The sequence below is a fragment of the Cherax quadricarinatus genome, chromosome 4, assembly GCF_038502225.1.
Source record: "Cherax quadricarinatus isolate ZL_2023a chromosome 4, ASM3850222v1, whole genome shotgun sequence".
NCBI classification, from domain to species: Eukaryota; Metazoa; Arthropoda; class Malacostraca; order Decapoda; family Parastacidae; genus Cherax; species Cherax quadricarinatus.
This window is the reverse complement of record NC_091295.1, coordinates 41,704,988-41,727,776: the sequence shown is the minus strand read 5'-3', so window position 1 is coordinate 41,727,776 and position 22,789 is coordinate 41,704,988. Positions and strand designations below refer to the sequence as shown.

General features: G+C 38.8%; 1 protein-coding gene across 3 annotated transcripts in view; it reads left to right on the top strand.

Moving 5' to 3' along the window:
- The window catches only part of LOC128684575 (uncharacterized protein C1orf87-like), a 66,324-nt gene that overhangs the window by 19,995 nt on the left and 23,540 nt on the right, over positions 1-22,789 (top strand). For all 3 annotated transcript variants that reach the window (XM_053770868.2, XM_070096022.1, XM_053770867.2), the window contains one exon: positions 18,066-18,323. In XM_053770868.2, coding sequence (XP_053626843.2) covers positions 18,066-18,323 — 258 coding nt within the window. The remainder of the gene's footprint in view (positions 1-18,065; positions 18,324-22,789) is intronic.

Genomic DNA, 22,789 nt, shown 5'->3' with positions numbered 1-22,789 from the left:
TTATCTCTCATTGATGTTATCTCTCGTTGATGTTATCTCTTATTGATGTTATCTCTCGTTGATGTTTTCTCTCGTTGATGTTATCTCTTATTGATGTTATCTCTCGTTGATGTTATCTCTCGTTGATGTTTTCTCTCGTTGATGTTATCTCTTATTGATGTTATCTCTCGTTGATGTTTTCTCTCGTTGATGTTATCTCTCGTTGATGTTATCTCTCGTTGATGTTATCTCTCGTTGATGTTATCTCTCGTTGATGTTATCTCTCGTTGATGTTATCTCTCGTTGATGTTATCTCTCGTTGATGTTATCTCTCGTTGATGTTATCTCTCATTGATGTTATCTCTCGTTGATGTTATCTCTCGTTGATGTTATCTCTCGTTGATGTTATCTCTCGTTGATGTTATCTCTCGTTGATGTTATCTCTCGTTGATATTATCTCTCGTTGATGTTTCTCTCACTGATGTTATCTCTCGTTGATGTTATCTCTCGTTGATGTTATCTCTCGTTGATGTTATCTCTCGTTGATGTTATCTCTCGTTGATGTTATCTCTCGTTGATGTTATCTCTCGTTGATGTTATCTCTCGTTGATGTTATCTCTCGTTGATGTTATCTCTCGTTGATGTTATCTCTCGTTGATGTTATCTCTCGTTGATGTTATCTCTCGATGTTTTCTCTCGTTGATGTTATCTCTCGTTGATGTTATCTCTCGTTGATGTTATCTCTCCTTGATGTTATCTCTCGTTGATGTTATCTCTTATTGATGTTATCTCTCGTTGATGTTATCTCTCGTTGATGTTTTCTCTCGTTGATGTTATCTCTCGTTGATGTTATCTCTCGTTGATGTTATCTCTTATTGATGTTATCTCTCATTGATGTTATCTCTCATTGATGTTATCTCTCGTTGATGTTATCTCTCGTTGATGTTATCTCTCGTTGATATTATCTCTCGTTGATGTTATCTCTCATTGATGTTATCTCTCGTTAATGTTATCTCTCGTTGATGTTTCTCTCATTGATGTTATCTCTCGTTGATGCTATCTCTCGTTGATGTTTTCTCTCGTTGATGTTATCTCTTATTGATGTTATCTCTCGTTTATGTTATCTCTCATTGATGTTATCTCTCGTTGATGTTATCTCTTATTGATGTTATCTATCGTTGATGTTATTTCTCGTTGATGTTATCTCTCGTTGATATTATCTCTCGTTGATGTTATCTCTCATTGATGTTATCTCTCGTTAATGTTATCTCTCGTTGATGTTTCTCTCATTGATGTTATCTCTCGTTGATGCTATCTCTCGTTGATGTTTTCTCTCGTTGATGTTATCTCTTATTGATGTTATCTCTCGTTGATGTTATTTCTCGTTGATGTTATCTCTCGGTGATGTTATCTCTTATTGATGTTATCTCTCGTTGATGTTTTCTCTCGTTGATGTTATCTCTTATTGATGTTATCTCTCGTTGGTGTTATCTCTCGTTATCTCTGATGTTATCTCTCGTTGGTGTTGATGTTATCTCTCGTTGATGTTATCTCTTATTGATGTTATCTCTCGTTGATGCTTTCTCTCGTTTATGTTATCTCTCGTTGATGTTATCTCTCGTTGATGTTATCTCTCGTTGATGTTATCTCTCGTTGATGTTATCTCTCGTTGATGTTATCTCTCGTTGATGTTATCTCTCGTTGATGTATGCAGAGGTGTGTTGGTACTGTAGGTCTTCGTGACTGAAGATACGTTTAGGGAAAAAGTCTACGGACTTACACAATCACATTTAAATATACCTACTCTGATTCACAGCTCACCCACATTTCATTCGGGAAACTGTATAATACGGTCGATCTGTCCTGGGCCATTATTGTATTTTCTACATTTATACATGTATATTCAAACAGGCATACGCAACACACAACAAACGAGAAAAAGAGCGGTGTGTGTGTCTACATAAGACTTGGTATTTTAACATTTTCTTCTAACTGGAATAATATGTAAATACCAATAAAGTTACTAAAGATACTTTTACTAACAATGTTTCGCCCATACATTGAGCTTTATCAAGTCAGTAGATATATATATATATATATATATATATATATATATATATATATATATATATATATATATATATATATATATATATATATATATATATATATATATATATATATATATATATATATATATATATATATATATATATATATATATATATATATATATATATATATATATATTTATATATATATATATATATATATATATATATATATATATATATATATATATATATATATATATATATATATATATATACATCAATAACAACACTGCGACTAGCCAAGGACTCGAACCCATGCTGCTTTGGCCTGCCTCATGGCAGGCGAAAACTCATGACGCCTTTACCCACGGGACCAAACAATCCTTAAGAGTAGCGCACCCAGCGGAACTGCATGGGTTCGAGTCCTTGGCTAGTCACAGTGTTGTTATTGATCAATACCACTCGTTCGTGGGCACAATAATATATATATATATATATATATATATATATATATATATATATATATATATATATATATATATATATCAATAATATATATATATATCACAATAATATATATATATATATATATATATATATATATATATATATATATATATATATATAGATATATATACATATATATATATATATATATATATATATATATATATATATATATATATATATATATATACCAACATTATCTCTTAGTCCACAGCAGGATTCGAACCTACAAACCTACACACTTTGCAACCAAGTACCTTCTCCACTCGGCCAGATCCCAGATCTGGAATCTGGCTGAGTGGAGAAGGTACTATGTACTTTGATGCAAAGTGTGTAGGTTCGAATCCTGCTGTGGACTAAGAGATAATGTTTGTAAATAATCCCGCCTGGTTGTGAAGGCGAGGTATAGGAGAGTATTTCTTAGCGAGGGAGCACTTCAGTGTGTAGACCAGAGTTGGAAGTGTACTGTAGCCAGCCCTCCAACTCACTGTGTACTGTAGACTTGCAAGTCATGCAGGCACCCAGGAGCCAACATGCTAGTCCAGTGAAAATAGAGACACATTTGCAGCACGGTGAGATGAGAAAGGCCACTGCGTGGGCAGGGTGTTGTTACTAGAGCGGTTTCAATGCATTTGTGTCTGTGTTTCCATATTGTCAGTATTTTATACTATTTCTCTCCAGAACAGTCCGGTGTACACACTGCAGTACTCGCTCCGCGTCCAGGGTTAACTTTACTGCCTCTAACCTTCCTTTGTCTGTACCTGTATATATACGTACTTCTCTCTCTCATTTATATTTTACTGACTTGATACAGCCTGTGTTGGCGAAACGTTATAATCGTTAATAAAGGTATCCACCACATCTGTCATTTACTCCAGTCACTTTCCAATTTTCTGACTACCAACACCCCTTCGTCTCCCTCTGCTGGAGGAGAGGTGGAAAGACGATGTATCACATATAACAAACCCGGTCGTCAAAACCACGCTGGAGGGTCAGCTAAGGACTAAGACATGGAATTAGTACCATAAATCATAACACCCTCCTCTCTCTCTCTCTCTCTCTCTCTCTCTCTCTCTCCTTAAAACAAAACTATTTAAAAATGTTATCTCGAATAAAGGAATGAAAAATAGTGGAAAGTTTGCGAAGTCTGTATGCTTTAAAAAATATATTTATTTTAATCAGGTATAAACGCTACACCCATAAGGGTCAAATAGAGCCCGGGAGGCATTCAGAGAAGGATATATCCAGTTCCTTGAATCAAGAACCCCACTCCGGTATCAAGAATTTGAGACGAGTTAGGTGCGTGTGGCGCGAATTAAAGTCGCTTATTTTCAGAATTCTAATGTTAATTTAATGGCGTGTGTTTTTTTTAATATCTCAACTGCATTTGGAGAAACATTTTTAATGGTGATGACTAAATTCATGATATATTTTCCGGCATACGAATGTCTTTCGTAGTGTGACGCGGTTATACTTTTTGAGAGCAAGAACGCTTAACTACAACTTATTAATCGTTGTGGCACTTGCATAGAGACTTGCCTGGCGAATTCTAGCCCTATCGACTAACGATAAAGCGGAGGTACACACGTCCAGTTGGATAAATTGCCACATGTACTGATATATATCAGTAGTACATATGACTAGCTGTGAGGACATATGGCCAGCTGTGAGGACATATAACCAGCTGTGAGTACATACAAGCTGTCATGACATATGAGAAGCTGTGACGACATGATCAGCTGTGAGGACAAAAGATCAATTGTGAGGACAAAGGATCAGCTGTAAGGATATATGGCCAACTGTTAGTACATAGGACATGTGAGGACATATGGCCAGTTGTGAAGACAAAGGATTATTATTATTATATTTGAGGGTAAGCACTTAAGGGAATGGGAGGTAGTCGGGCTCGATCCAAGGAAGGGAAGAAAGGGTCCCATTCCTTACAGCTGTGAGGACAACTGGTAGCCTGGAGGTACAGAAGCCTTCATTAATATGAGAGTATGTTTCACAACATCAAGGCAGCGGGAAGGTCACATGTCTCGCCAGGATTGCTTAGTACTCTGAACTTGTATAACATTTTAAAGAAAATAAATGCCACAAAACCTTGCCTCAGAGGCACCATGAATTTACTTTCCATTTTTAGTTTACAAAATGTCAATAACACCCTTGCTCTTTGGACATTACATTTGGATTTCACCAAAGTAGTGCACTTCGAAGCAGTCTGGTTCATACTACATCAGTCTCCATTGTTTCTGGTGTTTTCTTCTTTTCTTAATTACCATTATTATGGTCAAGTGGAAGCTCGAAGCTTGAAATATTTGATCTTTAGCTTGGATTATCTTGTTAAGCTGATAATACCTGTTACAAGTTCCTAGACTACAGATGTTAATGATCACACAGTTAAGACACCAGGTGTATGAGTAAAAATATTATAAAGCTCTGGTGGAGACAGTTCGACGATATATTTTTGTTAAAGTCATATAGAATCTTTCTTTCATTCGACCAAATGATTATTTACTGTAGCTCAACAACAGTGATAACATCTGCTTCCTAGAGGAAGATTCCCCCGATATTTCTCTGCTTGGTGAATATAGTTAATACCCTACATTGAAAATATCCACAGCGTGACTACTGTTTTTAATATATATATATATATATATATATATATATATATATATATATATATATATATATATATATATATATATATATATATATATATATATATATATATATATACATACATACATAGTTGATGAAATATCGTTTAACACACTGAAAATTCATTAGTTTTTAATGCCTGCCAGCCTGAAGAGACATGAGAGCTTAACTGGAAAAGTTAATTGAGTGTCGTCGTAATTATATTATGCATGGTTAATTAAACCGAGGAGGTAATCTGCCTCAAAAAATGACTGATAGATTTATTTCCCAAATTACGTAATCTGCTGAAGGTCCTAACTATAGAATACAAAATTTGTGAAATTAATGAAGGGTGATGAATGTAATGTCTTTGTTGACAGCGAGGAATGGGATGTCTATGTGACTTCATGCCAATCACCATAAGATTAAATTAATCATTCTTTGTGACAGAAGACTGTACCAATCATTCTTTGGCACATAAACATACTATTCTCTGACAGAGAAACATACTATTCTCTGACACAGAGACATATCATTCTCTGACAGAGACATACCATTCTCTGACAGACATAATATTCTCTGACAGATAGACATGCCATTTTCTGACAAAGACACATCATTTTCTGGAGGAACCAAATCAATCATTTTTTGACAAAGAATCTTACTGGCTTATTGGGACCGTAATCCAGACACAACTAAAACAAAAATATTACTTTGTGATCACATCCGGAGTTTACGATTTCAAAATATTTTCCAATTTTTAGTCACAATGTTATTTATCTAATGTCTTTCTTTTCACAGTATTTGTTTCTACATTCATATATGAGTGTTTATTTTTTTGAAGGGGACTATGTACGTATTGATTAGGTATATATATAACATACTACTGAAGGAAAATTCAGGTACAATTTCTTCATATTTCCATAACCATTGACCCATAGATGTGTGTGTGTGTGTGTGTGTGTGTGTGTGTGTGTGTGTGTGTGTGTGTGTGTGTGTGTGTGTGTGTGTGTGTGTTTGGCGATCATGTGTATGTTTGCGTCTGTACGTGTTGTACGTACATGCAAACTTTCGCGTGTTTGTAAGAATGAATGTAATTTTTTGGTTTGACCTGATTCCAAGCAAGTAGCGAGAATGTGCCTGTTGCCTTGACAAACACAGTGACAGTCTCCTTGACACAAGGCCAACACAATCAGTCATATGTGATCAACAAACAAAGAGAGATAGTAGAGGGCAACGAGTGACTAGCTCCCTTAAGGTTTACTATACAAATAGTAGGAGTCTAAGAAATAAGATAGATGAGCTAAAATTACTTGCAAGTGTAGGTAATATAGATATTATTGGTATAACAGAGACCTGGTTCAGCCTGAAAGATAGAGAAATGCCTTCTGAATGCAACATACAGGGTTATAAACTATTCCACACTGATAGGGTCAACAGGAAGGTTGGTATGTCAGAGAAAATTTAAATTGTCTTAGACATGATATAAGATTAGAAACATCGAACACAGAATCGGTTTGGCTTCAGTTTCTCGAGGGTCGTGACAAATTAATTTTGGGTGTGATTTATAGGCCCCCAAACCTTGGTAGGGAGTGCAATAAGCTGTTATGGGACGAAATTCATAAGGCATCTAGATATGAAAATGTTGTGATAATGGGAGATTTTAACTTTAGACAAATTGATTGGAACAATATGACAGGAAATCTTGAGTCTAGTGACTTTCTTGATACGGTTCAGGATTGTTTTTTAGAACAGGTTGTGACAGAACCAACTAGAGGAAACAATCTGCTTGACTTGGTTCTTGCCAACAAAGATTCACTAATTAATAATCTTGAGGTTAATGATGAGCTTGGGGAAAGTGATCACAAATCACTTAGTTTCAACATATCATGGAATTACCCAGAAAATGCAATCAAATCTCTGTCCCAGATTTTCGCTTGGCCGAAACTGAAAAATTACTTGGGTGGGCTAAATTGGGATGATAGGTCAGGTAGGTATCAATATGAAGAGCATAGTTTTAGCTGCCCAGGTTCCGAGTGGAAATTAGATCTAACATGATCCCAAATGGATGAACAATAGATTAAAACATCTCATTGGTCAAAAGAGAGGCATATATAGGCGTATCAAAAGAGGGGATGGGCAGTTAAGAAATCAATATATTCAATTAAGAGAGAAATAAAAAAAAAAGGAATAAGAAAAGCAAAAAGAGATTATGAGGCTAAGGTCGCAAGGGATTCAAAGACTAACCCAAAAGGTTCTTTCAGGTATACAGAAGTAAGATTAGGGACAAAATTGGCCCACTTAAGAGTAACTCTGGTCAGATCACTGACAGTGATAAGGATATGTGTGAAATTCTAAATACCTACTTCCTCTCAGTTTTCACCCAGGAAAATACTAGCGATATTCCTGAAATAATAAATTACGTAGAACAGGATGATAATAAACTATGTACGATTGCGGTAACTAGTGACATGGTCCTCAAACAAATAGAGAAACTAAAACCTAACAAATCCCCAGGTCCTGATAAACTTTTTGCAAGGGTGTTAAAGGAATGTAAAGAGGAACTTAGCATACCTTTGGCTAATCTTTTTAACATATCACTACAAACTGGCATAGTGCCTGATAAGTGGAAAATGGCAAATGTAATACCTATTTACAAGGCAGGTGACAGGTCCTTGGCTTCGAACTATAGACCAATAAGCCTTACCTCCATAGTGGGAAAATTTATGGAATCAATAATTGCCGAAGCAATTCGTAGCCATCTTGACAGGCACAGATTGATTAATGATTCTCAACACGGTTTTACAAAGGGGCGTTCCTGTCTTACGAATTTACTAACTTTTTTCACTAAGGTGTTTGAGGAGGTAGATCATGGTAATGAATATGATATTGTGTATATGGACTTCAGTAAGGCTTTCGATAGAGTTCCACACCAGAGGCTATTGAGGAAACTTTGGGCACACGGAATAGGAGGAGAATTTTTTTCCTGGGTAGAGGCATAGGTGACAAATAGACAGCAGAGAGTTTGCATAAATGGGGAGAAATCAGAATGGGGGCACGTCACAAGCGGTGTTCCTCAGGGGTCAGTGTTGGGCCCGTTGTTGTTCGCAATTTACATAAACGACATAGATGAGGGAATAAATAGCGACATAAGCAAATTTGCTGATGACACCAAAATAGGCCGTCCAATTCATTCTAATGAGGACATTAGAGCACTCCAGGATGATTTGAATAGACTGATGCAATGGTCGGAGAAGTGGCAGATGCAGTTTAATATTGACAAATGCAAAGTTCTAAATGTTGGACAGTTAAATAACCATGCCACATATAAACTAAATAATGTAGATCTTAATACTACCGATTGCGAAAAGGATTTAGGAGTTCTGGTTAGCAGTAACCTAAAACCAAGACAACAGTGCATTAGTGTTTGCAATAAAGCTAGCAGAATTCTTGGCTTCATATCTAGAAGTATAAATAATAGAAGTCCTCAGGTTGTTCTTCAACTCTATATATCCTTGGTTAGGCCTCATTTAGACTATGCTGCTCAGTTCTGGTTACCGTATTACAGAATGGATATAAATGCTCTGGAAAACGTACAAAGGAGGATGACAAAGATAATCCCATGTATCAGAAATCTTCCCTATGAGGATGGACTGAGGGCCCTGAATCTGCACTCTCTCGAAAGGCGTAGAATTAGGGGGGATATGATCGAGGTGTATAAATGGAAAACAGGAATCAATAAAGGGGATGTAAATAGTGTGCTGAAAATTTCCAGCCAAGACAGGACTCGCAGCAATGGTTTCAAGTTGGAAAAATTCAGATTCAGGAAGGATATAGGAAAGCACTGGTTTGGTAATAGAGTTGTGGATGAGTGGAACAAGCTCCCGAGTACAGTTATTGAGGCTAAAACGTTGTGTAGTTTTAAAAATAGGTTAGATAAATACATGAGTGGGTGTGGGTGGGTGTGAGTTGGACCTGACTAGCTTATGCTGCTGGGTCTGGTACAGTGCTCCATCCATGAGTGGGGATGACCAGACTGGGTGGGTCATTGGGATAATCCGGGGGGGGGGAACATGGACCTGCTCCGCATGGGTCAGTAGGCCTGTTGCAGTGTCCCTTCTTTCTTATGTTCTTATGATCTCTCAGTCTCTCTGTCTCTCTCTCTCTCTCTCTCTCTCTCTCTCTCTCTCTCTCTCTCTCTCTCTCTCTCTCTCTCTCTCTCTCTCTCTCTCTCTCCTATACTCCCTCATTCCGACTCCTTCTCTCACTCTTCCCTCTTACTATTCATCCTCGATTCTTACATCTCATTTCTGATAATCTTTTCCGTGGTCTGCTCTTCCAGTCCTCTCTTTCCCTAAAATCATCGTCCTCAGGAGGTTTCTCGAATAAATAATAATAATAATAATAATAATAATAATAATAATAATAATAATAATAATAATTTTCCTTTTCATTAACTACACAAATGAGTCACAAAGACATAATGAAGCACTTTTTTTCAGGCTGGAGATTAGTGTTTGGAACGATTTAAATGAACAAGCGTTAGAAACAGAGTTTTGCACAATATTAGGAGTAGGTATGATAGGATCAAAGACGCCAGGAATAGTGTATCACGGCTCTTAATTGTGTAGAGAGGCAGGATCAGGAGCTGTGAATCGACTACTGCAAACAACTAGGTGATTATAACTAGGTGAACACAACTATGTGATTATAATTAGGTGAACACAACTAGGTTATTATGACTAGGTGAACACAACTAGGCGATTATAGCTAGGTGAGCACAACTAGGTGATTATAACTACGTGAGTACAACTACGTCATTACGGCCAGTTGAGCACAACTACTTGATCACGACTGAGTACAATTAGGTAAATACAGTTAGGTGAATACAACTAGATAAGCACAACGTGAGCACAACTAGGTGAGTAAACACAAGGAAGCTCCCAGGTAAGGGAAGACTCGCAGCCACCCACACTATATATAACCTTGACTAATTTACACAACAGCAACTCTACCCTGGCCTCCGGCCTCTCACCTCCAGTTTCACTCCTACACATTCCTACATCCCACCACCACATCCGTTATTTAATCTTTCCCTACTATTTTAAAAATAATATACTTGTATAACCTGCAGTGAACAGCGAAATATATACAAAAAATATGCTACATAAAACGTCGAAATGTAACTGGCCATAAGCTATCCTGCTTCAGTTAATTGTATAGCCTGGCCCCATCTAAGGTATGCTGCCACCCCTAATTCCCAGGATACCCATCACAATATTCTGCTAATGCCCACGTACCTATTTACTGCTAGTTGAACAGGAGAAATAGGTACGAGACTCGTCCGACGTCTCCAGCCACCCGGTATTAAACACGGATCTTTTACTAATCTGAAGGAACTACCACTTAGCTACAAACAATACTTTTACGAATCTGAAGTTTTCATACACATTGGCACTGTGCCCAATAGAGTCATGTATTTGTCTCCTATGCCAGCAGAAATGAGTGTATATAAGTACATTTTCTCAGTAAAGAAATTTCAAAATGGCGAATATGAAAATTTATGGCAACACTCTAATAGCAATCAATACACCTAATAACAATAACACTGTAGCCATGGAAGTAGCAGCTGGCACTGGTGCCATGGTGCGGAGGTAGCAATATTGATTAAATTAACCATCATGTTATATTCAGTGCTATGAGATCACCTTGGAACGTTTGTTTCGTTGACATAGTCACACATAAACAAAAACTTCGAAGTTATACCTCTCTATCCCAACACTTAAATGAAAAATATATATTATCCTAGGTCACCAGTTGTGTGCATGGCTAAAAATTATTATTATTATTATTATTAAACTTACCAAAAAGACTAAACTGGCCAACATTCGCACTGCAGGATGATGAATGGTATCATCATTTTTCGATTCATGCTGTTGTGGGAAACGAAATCATTTCTATTTCTTTGCTCTCTGAATTCTTCCATTTTATCTCAACCGCAGACAGGGAGTCATAAAAAACTAATCCTTATAATTACACGATCATGGTTTTTAAATTCCTTGCTCCTTTTATGAAAATGAAAAATGTAAATATAGCTTGGAGGAGAATGATTGAAGGCCATTTACTTAATAATGTTTGTTTATCCCCGCATAAAAAGTTATTATTTTTTTTTATTATCACACTGGCCGATTCCCACCAAGGCAGGGTGGCCCGAAAAAGAGAAACTTTCACCATTATTCACTCCATCACTGTCTTGCCAGAAGGGTGCTTTACACTACAGTTTTTAAACTGCAACATTAACACCCCTCCTTCAGAGTGCAGGCACTGTACTTCCCATCTCCAGGACTCAAGTCCGGCCTGCCGGTTTCCCTGAACCCCTTCATAAATGTTACTTTGCTCACACTCCAACAGCACGTCAAGTATTAAAAACCATTTGTCTCCATTCACTCCTATCAAACACGCTCACGCATGCCTGCTGGAAGTCCAAGCCCCTCGCACACAAAACCTCCTTTACCCCCTCCCTCCAACCTTTCCTAGGCCGACCCCTACCCCGCCTTCCTTCCACTACAGACTGATACACTCTTGAAGTCATTCTGTTTCGCTCCATTCTCTCTACATGTCCGAACCACCTCAACAACCCTTCCTCAGCCCTCTGGACAACAGTTTTGGTAATCCCGCACCTCCTCCTAACTTCCAAACTACGAATTCTCTGCATTATATTCACACCACACATTGCCCTCAGACATGACATCTCCACTGCCTCCAGCCTTCTCCTCGCTGCAACATTCATCACCCATGCTTCACACCCATATAAGAGCGTTGGTAAAACTATACTCTCATACATTCCCCTCTTTGCCTCCAAGGACAAAGTTCTTTGTCTCCACAGACTCCTAAGTGCACCACTCACCCTTTTCCCCTCATCAATTCTATGATTCACCTCATCTTTCATAGACCCATCCGCTGACACGTCCACTCCCAAATATCTGAATACATTCACCTCCTCCATACTCTCTCCCTCCAATCTGATATCCAATCTTTCATCACCTAATCTTTTTGTTATCCTCATAACCTTACTCTTTCCTGTATTCACTTTTAATTTTCTTCTTTTGCACACCCTACCAAATTCATCCACCAATCTCTGCAACTTCTCTTCAGAATCTCCCAAGAGCACGGTGTCATTAGCAAAGAGCAACTGTGACAACTCCCACTTTATGTTTGATTCTTTATCTTTTAACTCCACGCCTCTTGCCAAGACCCTCGCATTTACTTCTCTTACAACCCCATCTATAAATATATTAAACAACCACGGTGACATCACACATCCTTGTCTAAGGCCTACTTTTACTGGGAAATAATTTCCCTCTTTCCTACATACTCTAACTTGAGCCTCACTATCCTCGTAAAAACTCTTCACTGCTTTCAGTAACCTTCCTCCTACACCATACACCTGCAACATCTGCCACATTGCCCCCCCCCTATCCACCCTGTCATACGCCTTTTCCAAATCCATAAATGCCACAAAGACCTCTTTAGCCTTATCTAAATACTGTTCACTTATATGTTTCACTGTAAACACCTGGTCCACACACCCCCTACCTTTCCTAAAGCCTCCTTGTTCATCTGCATAAAAAGTATTATCCTAAATACTTTCGCCTTCAAAGAGGCCGGTTGCCCTTGTTGAAGGGCTCTTAACCCAGGGCATTAGAGCTGCTATCCCCGCCCTCGGACAAAATCCGATTTTCTCTCATTCCCCAGGTGCTGTGTTTCCCCCCCCCAAGGTTTAATGCTACCCCCTAATAATAATAATAATAAAAGAAAGTAAAATAAATATATTTTCAACGGAGTTCATATATATATATATATATATATATATATATATATATATATATATATATATATATATATATATATATATATATATATATATATATATATGTCGTGCCGAATATGTAAAACTGGTCAATTAGCAAGAACTCATTTAAAATTAAGTCCTTTCTAAAATTTTCTCTTATAAGTTTAAAGATATATTTTTTTCATTGATGTTAATGTAAAAATTTTTAATTTTGCATCAAAAGAATCTTAAAAACTTACCTAACCTTATTATAACAAGATCAATTTATTTTAGCCTAACCCAACTAAATATATTTTAGATTTGTTTACAATAATTTAATACTAAACAAGCACAGTGAAATATATTTTTTTCGTTAGGTTCAGAATGATTTTGGCGAAATTATTGCATACACAAATTTTCACTTGTCCTATATGGCAAGATGAACGTTGCTATTTAAGCCAAGATCGCAAGTTCTGCCTATTCGGCACGACATATATATATATATATATATATATATATATATATATATATATATATATATATATATATATATATATATATATATATATATATTAAACTCGGTTTTCACATTATTTAGTATCCAGTTTCTTCTTTTAAGCTTTATGACTCGCATGAGTTTGGGGCATATTTTTGTGAATATAATAATAGTAATAATCTACAATTTCTTAACTGCAATAAAAATGATGTTTGCAGAAAATTCAATTAGTTTTACGATTTCGATTAATGTTACTCGGTAAGCTGGTTAATATACACGAGGCTCCATCACCAAGAAATTCAAGAATTACAAATAATTTCTTCCCTGGTGAAAAATTCCGTCTTGTATTCCTTCTCTTGAAGGTCCCCCATGCTATGAATTACTGTATTAGTTTAAATTTTTAAAGGGAAACTGCGCTAATCCGCCCCCCCCCCCCAGAATCTTTTACTGCCACCACAAGCCTGTAATTACCGTCTGGATTAAAAACTCTGAAAAACATTCCACCACCTCAGAGATCTTCAGACTCTTGGCAAGTAAACACTTGCTGCTGACTGGACTCTCCTAGTGTAGTTACTGACCTAGTGGCCTTACACACTGTGACGCCGGTAGCTAACATTGTGACGTCGGTGACTAGCACTGTGACGCCGGTAGTTAGCATTGTGACGCCAAGAGCTAATACTGTGGCGTCGGTAGCTAACATAGCTAGCACTGACGCCAGGAGCTAACATTGTGACGTCGGTGACTAGCACTGTGACGTCGGTAGTTAGCATTGTGACGCCAAGAGCTAATACTGTGGCGCCAGTAGCTAACATAGCTAGCACTGACGCCAGGAGCTAACATTGTGACGTCGGTGACTAGCACTGTGACGTCGGTAGTTAGCATTGTGACGCCAAGAGCTAATACTGTGGCGCCGGTAGCTAACATAGCTAGCACTGACGCCAGGAGCTAACATTGTGACGTCGGTGACTAGCACTGTGACACCAGGAGCAAACATTGTGACGCCGGGAGCTAACATTGTGACGCAGGGGCTAGCACCGTGACTCTTGGCGATAAGTGTGACGCCTGGAGCTAACACTGTGACGCTAGAAGCTAGCGCTGTGACGCCAGGAGCTAATATTGACGCCAGAAGCTAACACTGACATCAGGAGCTAACATTGACACCAGGAGCTAATACTATGACCCTGGAAGCTAGCACTGTGACGTCGGTGACTAGCACTGCGACGCCGGTAGTTAGCATTGTGACGCCAAGAGCTAATACTGTGGCTCCGGTAGCTAACATTTGACGTCGGTGACTAGCACTGTGACGCCGGTAGTTAGCATTGTGACGCCAAGAGCTAATATTGTGGCGCCGGTAGCTAACATAGCTAGCACTGACGCCAGGAGCTAAAATTGTGACGTCGGTGACAAGCACTGTGACGCCGGTAGTTAGCACTGTGACGCCAAGAGCTAATACTGTGGCGCCGGTAGCTAACATAGCTAGCACTGACGCCAGGAGCTAACATTGTGACGTCGGTGACAAGCACTGTGACGCCGGTAGTTAGCACTGTGACGCCAAGAGCTAATACTGTGGCGCCGGTAGCTAACATAGCTAGCACTGACGCCAGGAGCTAACATTGTGACGTCGGTGACTAGCACTGTGACACCAGGAGCAAACATTGTGACGCCGGGAGCTAACATTGTGACGCAGGGAGCTAGCACCGTGACTCTTGGCTATAACAGTGTGACGCCTGGAGCTAACACTGTGACGCTAGAAGCTAGCGCTGTGACGCCAGGAGCTAACATTGACGCCAGAAACAAACACTGACATTAGGAGCTAACAATGACACCAGGAGCTAATACTATGACCCTGGGAGCTAGCACTGTGACGTCAGGAGCTAACACTGTGATGCTAGGGCTGACACTAACGTCAGTTAACACTACTAGGTCGGGAACTAACATTGTGACACCAGCAACTAGCACTGTGATCCAGAAGTCAATACTGTAGTCAGTAACAAATATAGCAACATCAGTTGCTAACATTGTGACACCATGAGCCAGCACTGTGATGCAAGAACTAACGTTTTAACGCCAGGAACTGTTATTATGATACTAGGAGATAACATTGTGACGTCAGGGTCTAACAGCAACGTCAAACGCTAACATTGTGACGTTAGGAATATGTAACGCCAGAAATTAACAGTGACGTCAAGCTCTAGTACTGTGACGTTTGGAACTATGTGACGCCAAGTATTAACACTGAACTGACAAATTAATTAAACAGTCGATAATCAAATGAACGTCTCATATGTAATATTGTCAATTATAAAGTCCTATTAAGAGCGAGGAGAGAAAATGGAATAAAATTATAAGAATTTAGAAAGATAACTCGACTTATCAGAAATCAGGGATAACGTACAATCAGTCCAGATAATTGATCAGTTTAAGAAAGATAATAAAATTAATCATAATAATCAGTTTGCAGTTATGGGAAAAATGGTAGAGGAATCCAATAAACTGATCGGAAGTAAAATTTATGTATTAATCATATGAGCCAGCCTCCATTTTCCTCAGTAGTGAGGCACACAAGTTACAAGTTACAACTGAATAACGGACAGGTAAGAGTATCGTAACCAGACATTATTACTTCAAGGGTCATGCAGCATCAGGGGTATTAGAGTAGCTGTGGAAAATTAAATTTACCTGGATGTAACTCATAAGATACAAACCAGTAAATGGTAACAAAGCTAATTATTCTTTATCAAGGTTACAGAGACAAGCAGGAATTTTAGGACACCTAGGTCGCAAAAAATGTCCTCCTTCGATACCTACGACAATCTATCTCTCCACAAGTTACTCTGGACCTATATTAATTTCAAATGAAATATACATCACCAGGAATTCTGGTAAAAACATTAATATAAATATGTTGACTGTATATTAAATTTAAAATGTGAATACATATACATTGAAGGAGAATTTATAATAATAAGACTCACCAATTAGTCTGGAGATTACGGTGTCATACAAACCCCCCCCTGCCTAAATTATGAAGAAAATACTGGCCAGAATTTGGGGTTCCAAACCTGTCCTGTCCATCTGCTTAATGCTCACGTTATGCAGGACTGCAAATCCAACAGTTTCGGCTCCTATTTGAGAGGTTTTAAGCCCAATATAACCCCTAGAGCGACGAAAATTTATACACATTTCACTAACGTGCCTTTACCACCTTCAAAACAATGGCGTCTCTTCCCCAGCGATGCTCACCCATCGCTGGTTCTTTATTTATTTACAAATTAATTTTTATTACCTACAATATATTACACTAATTTACATACAAAATACACTGTATTTTTGGAGAATATACAGTATTTTCCACAGTAGCTGAAGGTCATCAGGTTTGATCCGTGGAAGGAAAGGGAGTGGTAGCTCCAATTCCTTGGATCTAGAACCATTCCCAGGAATTTGGACATTACCCTTGAAGAGAGACTAAACTGGAATTCTCACTGAATAAATTTGGTTGTGATAGGCTCAGCCTGATACTCCAATATTAGTTCGTACTAACCCATCCAACTCGTTTACCGAGTAACAATATCTGTATCATTTCCACTGCAGTCAATGCAATTATAAATTTCGCAAACTCATTAATATAACAGCAGTATGAGTTACGGAGGGCAGTGAGAATGAGCTTGTTACCCATAAATTTTAGTAGATACTAGATGACGAATGCCGATAAATAGTGACTCAAAGATATGTAACACTCACTATGTCTTTAATTTCCCGCAGTTTTGAGGTATATGCATTACCCACAGCACAATATTATATTTTTAACACATCGTATATTTCAGGCTTAATAAATCCTACGTAATAAACAGACAACAGATAGTATTCTGGGTCAGCTTCTCTTTTATACCAGTGATTTACCGAATGTCGCCCAGTTGATTACACATCCTATATATTATGCTCAAATTTGATTTTAAACGTAGTTATTGATGAACTAAAAACAGTCTAAACCTTTTTTAATTTAATAATATCTTCAAATCATATTTTTATTTTAGTGTCCTTGATGTTAAGTTTTATTCTAACATTGAATCTTTAATGTCTTTCACTAAATATTCAATTTCCACAAAAAACTTCTGCTATAATATTATTTAATTTTATACACAATGTCCGATATATTTTGTATTGCAATAGTGTTAGCAATAATACTAGCTTTAGAATACTAAAAATGTTATACGTAACTAAGGGCTTTTTCTTGTAAGATTTACTATTTATTGTTACCTAATTTTGTAACTATATTCTTAGGAAATAAAAATTTATAACTTTATTTTATTGTAAATTATATTCACCATTACTCACTGACTAGCTATCTTACAAGAAATTTACAATCACTATATTATTATGCCATAATAAACAAGTTTTTATTCGGTCATTACACAAGTTTGGTCTTACAAATGTCTTATATAGCAACTTAGACGTAAATTAACAATTCCATACTCGTAAACCTGTTATAACTACAAAGACTAGAAATTGCTATAACTTTTAAGTTGAATAAAAGAATGTGGTATGTTTCCACGTGCAGGGCACACCCCACCATACACGCTGTGTCTGCCAGTGGTGTACCTCTGTTGTTAAGACAGAGGCCACAACCAGCGCCCACGCTAGGGGGAGGACCAGGAGGAGCTGGTCAACAGTATGCACAACCCAGGCAACTTCCTGACTCCCCGGAAGAACCAAAAGTCAGGGGATCCAACTTCTCCGTCCTTCCCCCTATCAAAGACTCGGGTAGAAAGAAGGATCAAGACTTCTCATTATCTGAGCTGGATGCCATTTCACTCAAGTAAGAAATGCTTTATTTTTATACCTGTTCACAATGTCATTGTCAGTTATTATTATTATTATTATTATTATTATTATTAGTAGTAGTAGTAGTAGTAATAGTTGTAGTAGTAGTAGTAGTAGGACATTCATGGAGGAGCACTAAATCCTTAAGAGCTCATACAGCGCCTTGGAAAATGGAAGGCAATCAGATTTGATCCAGTGAAAAGGAGGATACTTCAAATTTCTTGGATCAAGAGCCCTTTACCAATATCAGTGGTGCCATTGCAGTGCAACTTGGCATTTTACGTGTACATAATTTCAGTTTGCCACTCATATTTGGAATAAAAAATTCCAGGACTCCCGGGGAAAAATGCTCGATAAAGTGGCAGGTTTGGTGGCCGAGACCAACCCCAGCAACGAGAATCACATTATTTTTCAACACTTTCTCGGATGGACTTTGTCAAGTGTGGACGTCACGCTCTCGCCTGAGCATGTGACAAATTTCTCCCGTTCTCTCCGGAACACTTCTCATCTTATTTTACCCTCTGGGCACGTTACAGGATAGGCTTCTTTCATCGGCTCAGTTTTTGCCTGCTCCATTTTTCCGCTCTGCGGATATTTCTTGAACAGTTTTGAAGAGAAGCCAATTGCTAAATTCAGGTGAGGGTGTGGGCATCTCGCTATGCTGGAGCTTGGCAAATGAGATCCACCTGCTCCGTTTGGGTACTTCTAGCTTCTAGTTTGTAGAACTTATAGTTTCTACTTCTATATACAAATGGACTCATGTTCCCTTTTCCTTCATCTCCCAGCTTTAGGCAGTATCTCTTTTTTCCTTAAATGGGGAAGCAGGGTTTCCTACGGCGTAAGTTGTCAGTGGCTGTTACAAACCCATCAAGAAGAAAAGACTGATCCCTTTTTTTTACACAAATCAATTTTACAGGCTAAGAGCCGTTATCCTACCTCAGATCATTTCAGAGCACCTCAACTACTTCAGCTCTTCCACAGTCTCCAGTAATTATTCTCAAAATTGGATTGCTGATGCTACGAGTTGTCGAAGTCTACAATAAAGATATTTTGGTGTTCCACGTGTCACTTTCTTCTGCGTTAGATGTGCCATAAACATGTGCCTCTTCCTATTTGATAAATATTCTATATTTTTCGCAATAGCATGTAGCTGTAGGACGTTGTTGTATGTCTCTAAGTTAAGATTTGTTCTGATTTTTAACCCATAAGAGTTAATCACCCGGGATAACCCAAGAAAGTCAAGTGTGTCATCGAGGACTGTCTCTTATTTCCTTTGAGGTTCTTTCAGTCTTGTCCCCCAGGATGTGACCCATACCTGTTGACCAACATCCAGATGCCTACTTAACTGCTAGGTGAACATGGACAGCAGGTATGAGGAAACATGCCCGACCAAATTCTGTGGCTCCCATAAAAAATTCATTTTGATCCTCGACTCTCAGTCTGGTTAGCGGCTTGCTAAAAACTGAGTCATATTGGGACTTGAGTAGCTCACTCATTTCCTTGCTGTCATCTGTGTAGGACCCATCTTGTTTAAGTAGGGGCCCAATACTGGACGTTGTTCTCGACTTTGATTTGGCATAGGAGAAGAAATACTTTGGGTTTCTTTCGATTTCATTTACGGCTTTTTAGTTCTTCCCGCGATTCCTGACTCCTATAAGATTCCTTTAGCATAAGTCCCGTGGCTCGGTTTAAAATGCACTCGCATTATAATCCCTGGCATAGGGATTAACTATGCCAGGGATTATAATGCGAGTGCATTTTAAACCGAGCCACGGGACTTATGCTAAAGGAATCTTATAGGAGTCAGGAATCGCGGGAAGAACTAAAAACCATAAATGAAATCGAAAGAAACCCAAAGTATTTCTTTTCTTATGCCAAATCAAAGTCGAGAACAATATCCAGTATTGGGGCCCTACTTAAACAAGATGGGTCCTACACAGATGACAGCGGGGGGCCACCGCCGGGTCGCCATCTGGAGAAGACCCGGGCCGGAAGTACCGGCAAATCACTAATGAATGAATGAACAGATGACAGCAATGAAATGAGTGAGCTACTCGAGTCCCAATATGACTCAGTTTTTAGCAAGCCGCTAACCAGACTGAGAGTCGAGGATCAAAATGAATATTTTATGGGAGCCACAGAATTTGGTAAACACAAGCCTATCTGATGTTATCCTGACGCCAAATGACTTTGAACAGGCGATAAATGACATGCCCATGCACTCTGCCCCAGGGCCAGACTCATGGAACTCCGTGTTAATCAAGAACTGCAAGAAGCCCCTATCACGAGCTTTTACCATCCTATGGAGAGGGAGCATGGACATGGGGGTCGTCCCACAGTTAGTAAAAGCAACAGACAGCCCCACTCCACAAAGGGGGCAGTAAAGCAATAGCAAAGAACTACAGACCGATAGCACTAACATCCCATATCATACAAATATTTGAAAGGGTCCTAAGAAGGATTCATTACCTTTGTAACTTGTGAGTTCATTACCTTTGTACCTAGTTCAGCTATCAAAACTTTGGGGGCCCAGTCCCTGGACCCATTACGTACCTCTGTAATCTGTAAATACCTTTGTAATTTGTCATGATTGTGACTAGACCTACCTGGAGTTCATTACCTTTGTAAATTGTGAGTTCATTACCTTTGTAAATTGTGAGTTCATTACCTTTGTAAATTGTGAGTTCATTACCTCTGTAACTTGCTCAGCTATCAAAACTTTGGAGCCCAGTCCCTGGACCAATTATGTACCTCTGTAATCTTTTGACTACTGCCCACAGGATGGGTATGGGGTGCATAATAAACATAATAAACTAACTAAAACTAAGAAGCAAGATCACCACCCATCTAAATACCCATCAATTACACAACCCAGGGCAACATGGGTTTAGAGCAGGTCGCTCCTGTCTGTCCCAAGTACTGGATCACCACAACAAGGTCCTAGATGCACTAGAAGACAAAAAGAATGCAGATGGAATATAGTATACAGACTTTGCAAAAGCCTTCGACAAGTGTGACCATGGCATAATAGCGCACAAAATTTGTAACTTTCCATGATTGTGACCAGATCTACCTGGAGTTCATTACCTTTGTAACTAGTTCAGCTATCATAACTTTGGGGTCCAGTCCCTGGACCCATTATGTACCTCTGTAATCTTTTGACTACCGCCCACAGGATGGGTATGGGGTGCATAATAAAGATATTAAACTGAAACTGTCAACAGAGTAAAGTCTGAGGTGGCTACGGTGAAAAGCTCTGTTCCACAAGGCACAGTACTCACTCCCATCATGTTTCTCATCCTCATATCTGACATAGACATAGATGTCAGCCACAGCACTGTCTTCCTTTGCAGATGACACCCAAATCTGCATGACAGTGTATTCCATTGCAGACACTGCAAGGCTCCAGGCGGACATCAACCAAATCTTTCAGTGGGCTGCAGAAAACAATATGAAGTTCAACAATGAAAAATTTCAATTACTCGGATATGGTAAACATGAGGAAATTAAAACTTCATCAGAGTACAAAACAAATTCCGGCCACAAAATAAAGCGAAAAACCAACATCAAAGACCTGGGAGTGATCATGTTGGAGGATCTCACCTTCAAGGACCATAACATTGTAACAATCGCATCTGCTAGAAAAATGACAGGATGGATAATGAGAACCTTCAAAACTAGGGATGCCAAGCCAATGATGACACTCTCCAGGTCGCTTGTTCTATCTAGGCTAGAATATTGCTGCACACTAACAGCACCTTTCAAGGCAGGTGAAATTGCTGACCTAGAAAATGTACAGAGAGCCTTCACGGCATGCATAACTGAGATAAAACACCTCAATTACTGGGAGCTCTTGAAGTTCCTGAACCTGTACTCCCTGGAATGCAGGTGGGAGAGATACATGATTATATACACCTGGAAAATCCTAGAGGGACTAGTACCAAACTTGCACACAAAAATCACTCACAATGAAAGCAAAAGACTCAGCAGACGATGCAACATCCCCCCAGTGAAAAGCAGGGATGTCACTAGCACGTTAAGAGACGATACAATAAGTGTCAAGGGCCCAAGACTGTTCAGCTGCCTCCCAGCATACGTAAGGGGGATTATCAATAGACCCCTGACTAGCTTCAAGCAGGCACTGGACAAGCACCTAAAGTCGGTACCTGACCAGCCAGGCTGTGGCTCGTACGTTGGATTGCATGCAACCAGCAGTAACAGCCAGGTTGATCAGACTCTGATCCACCATGAGGCCTGGTCACAGACTGGGCCACGGGGGCGTTGACCCCTGAAGCTCTCTCCAGGTAAACTCCAGGTAAACACACTCTCAGTGTATTTAGAAAATTTGCTTTAGAACCTATTTTAATGATGCAAAGTATTCCTGAATGATAGTATCCAGTTTACCCAACGACCAGTGCTTATGTGATCTTTAGTAATCGAGGTGCCTAAAGCAGAAACAGA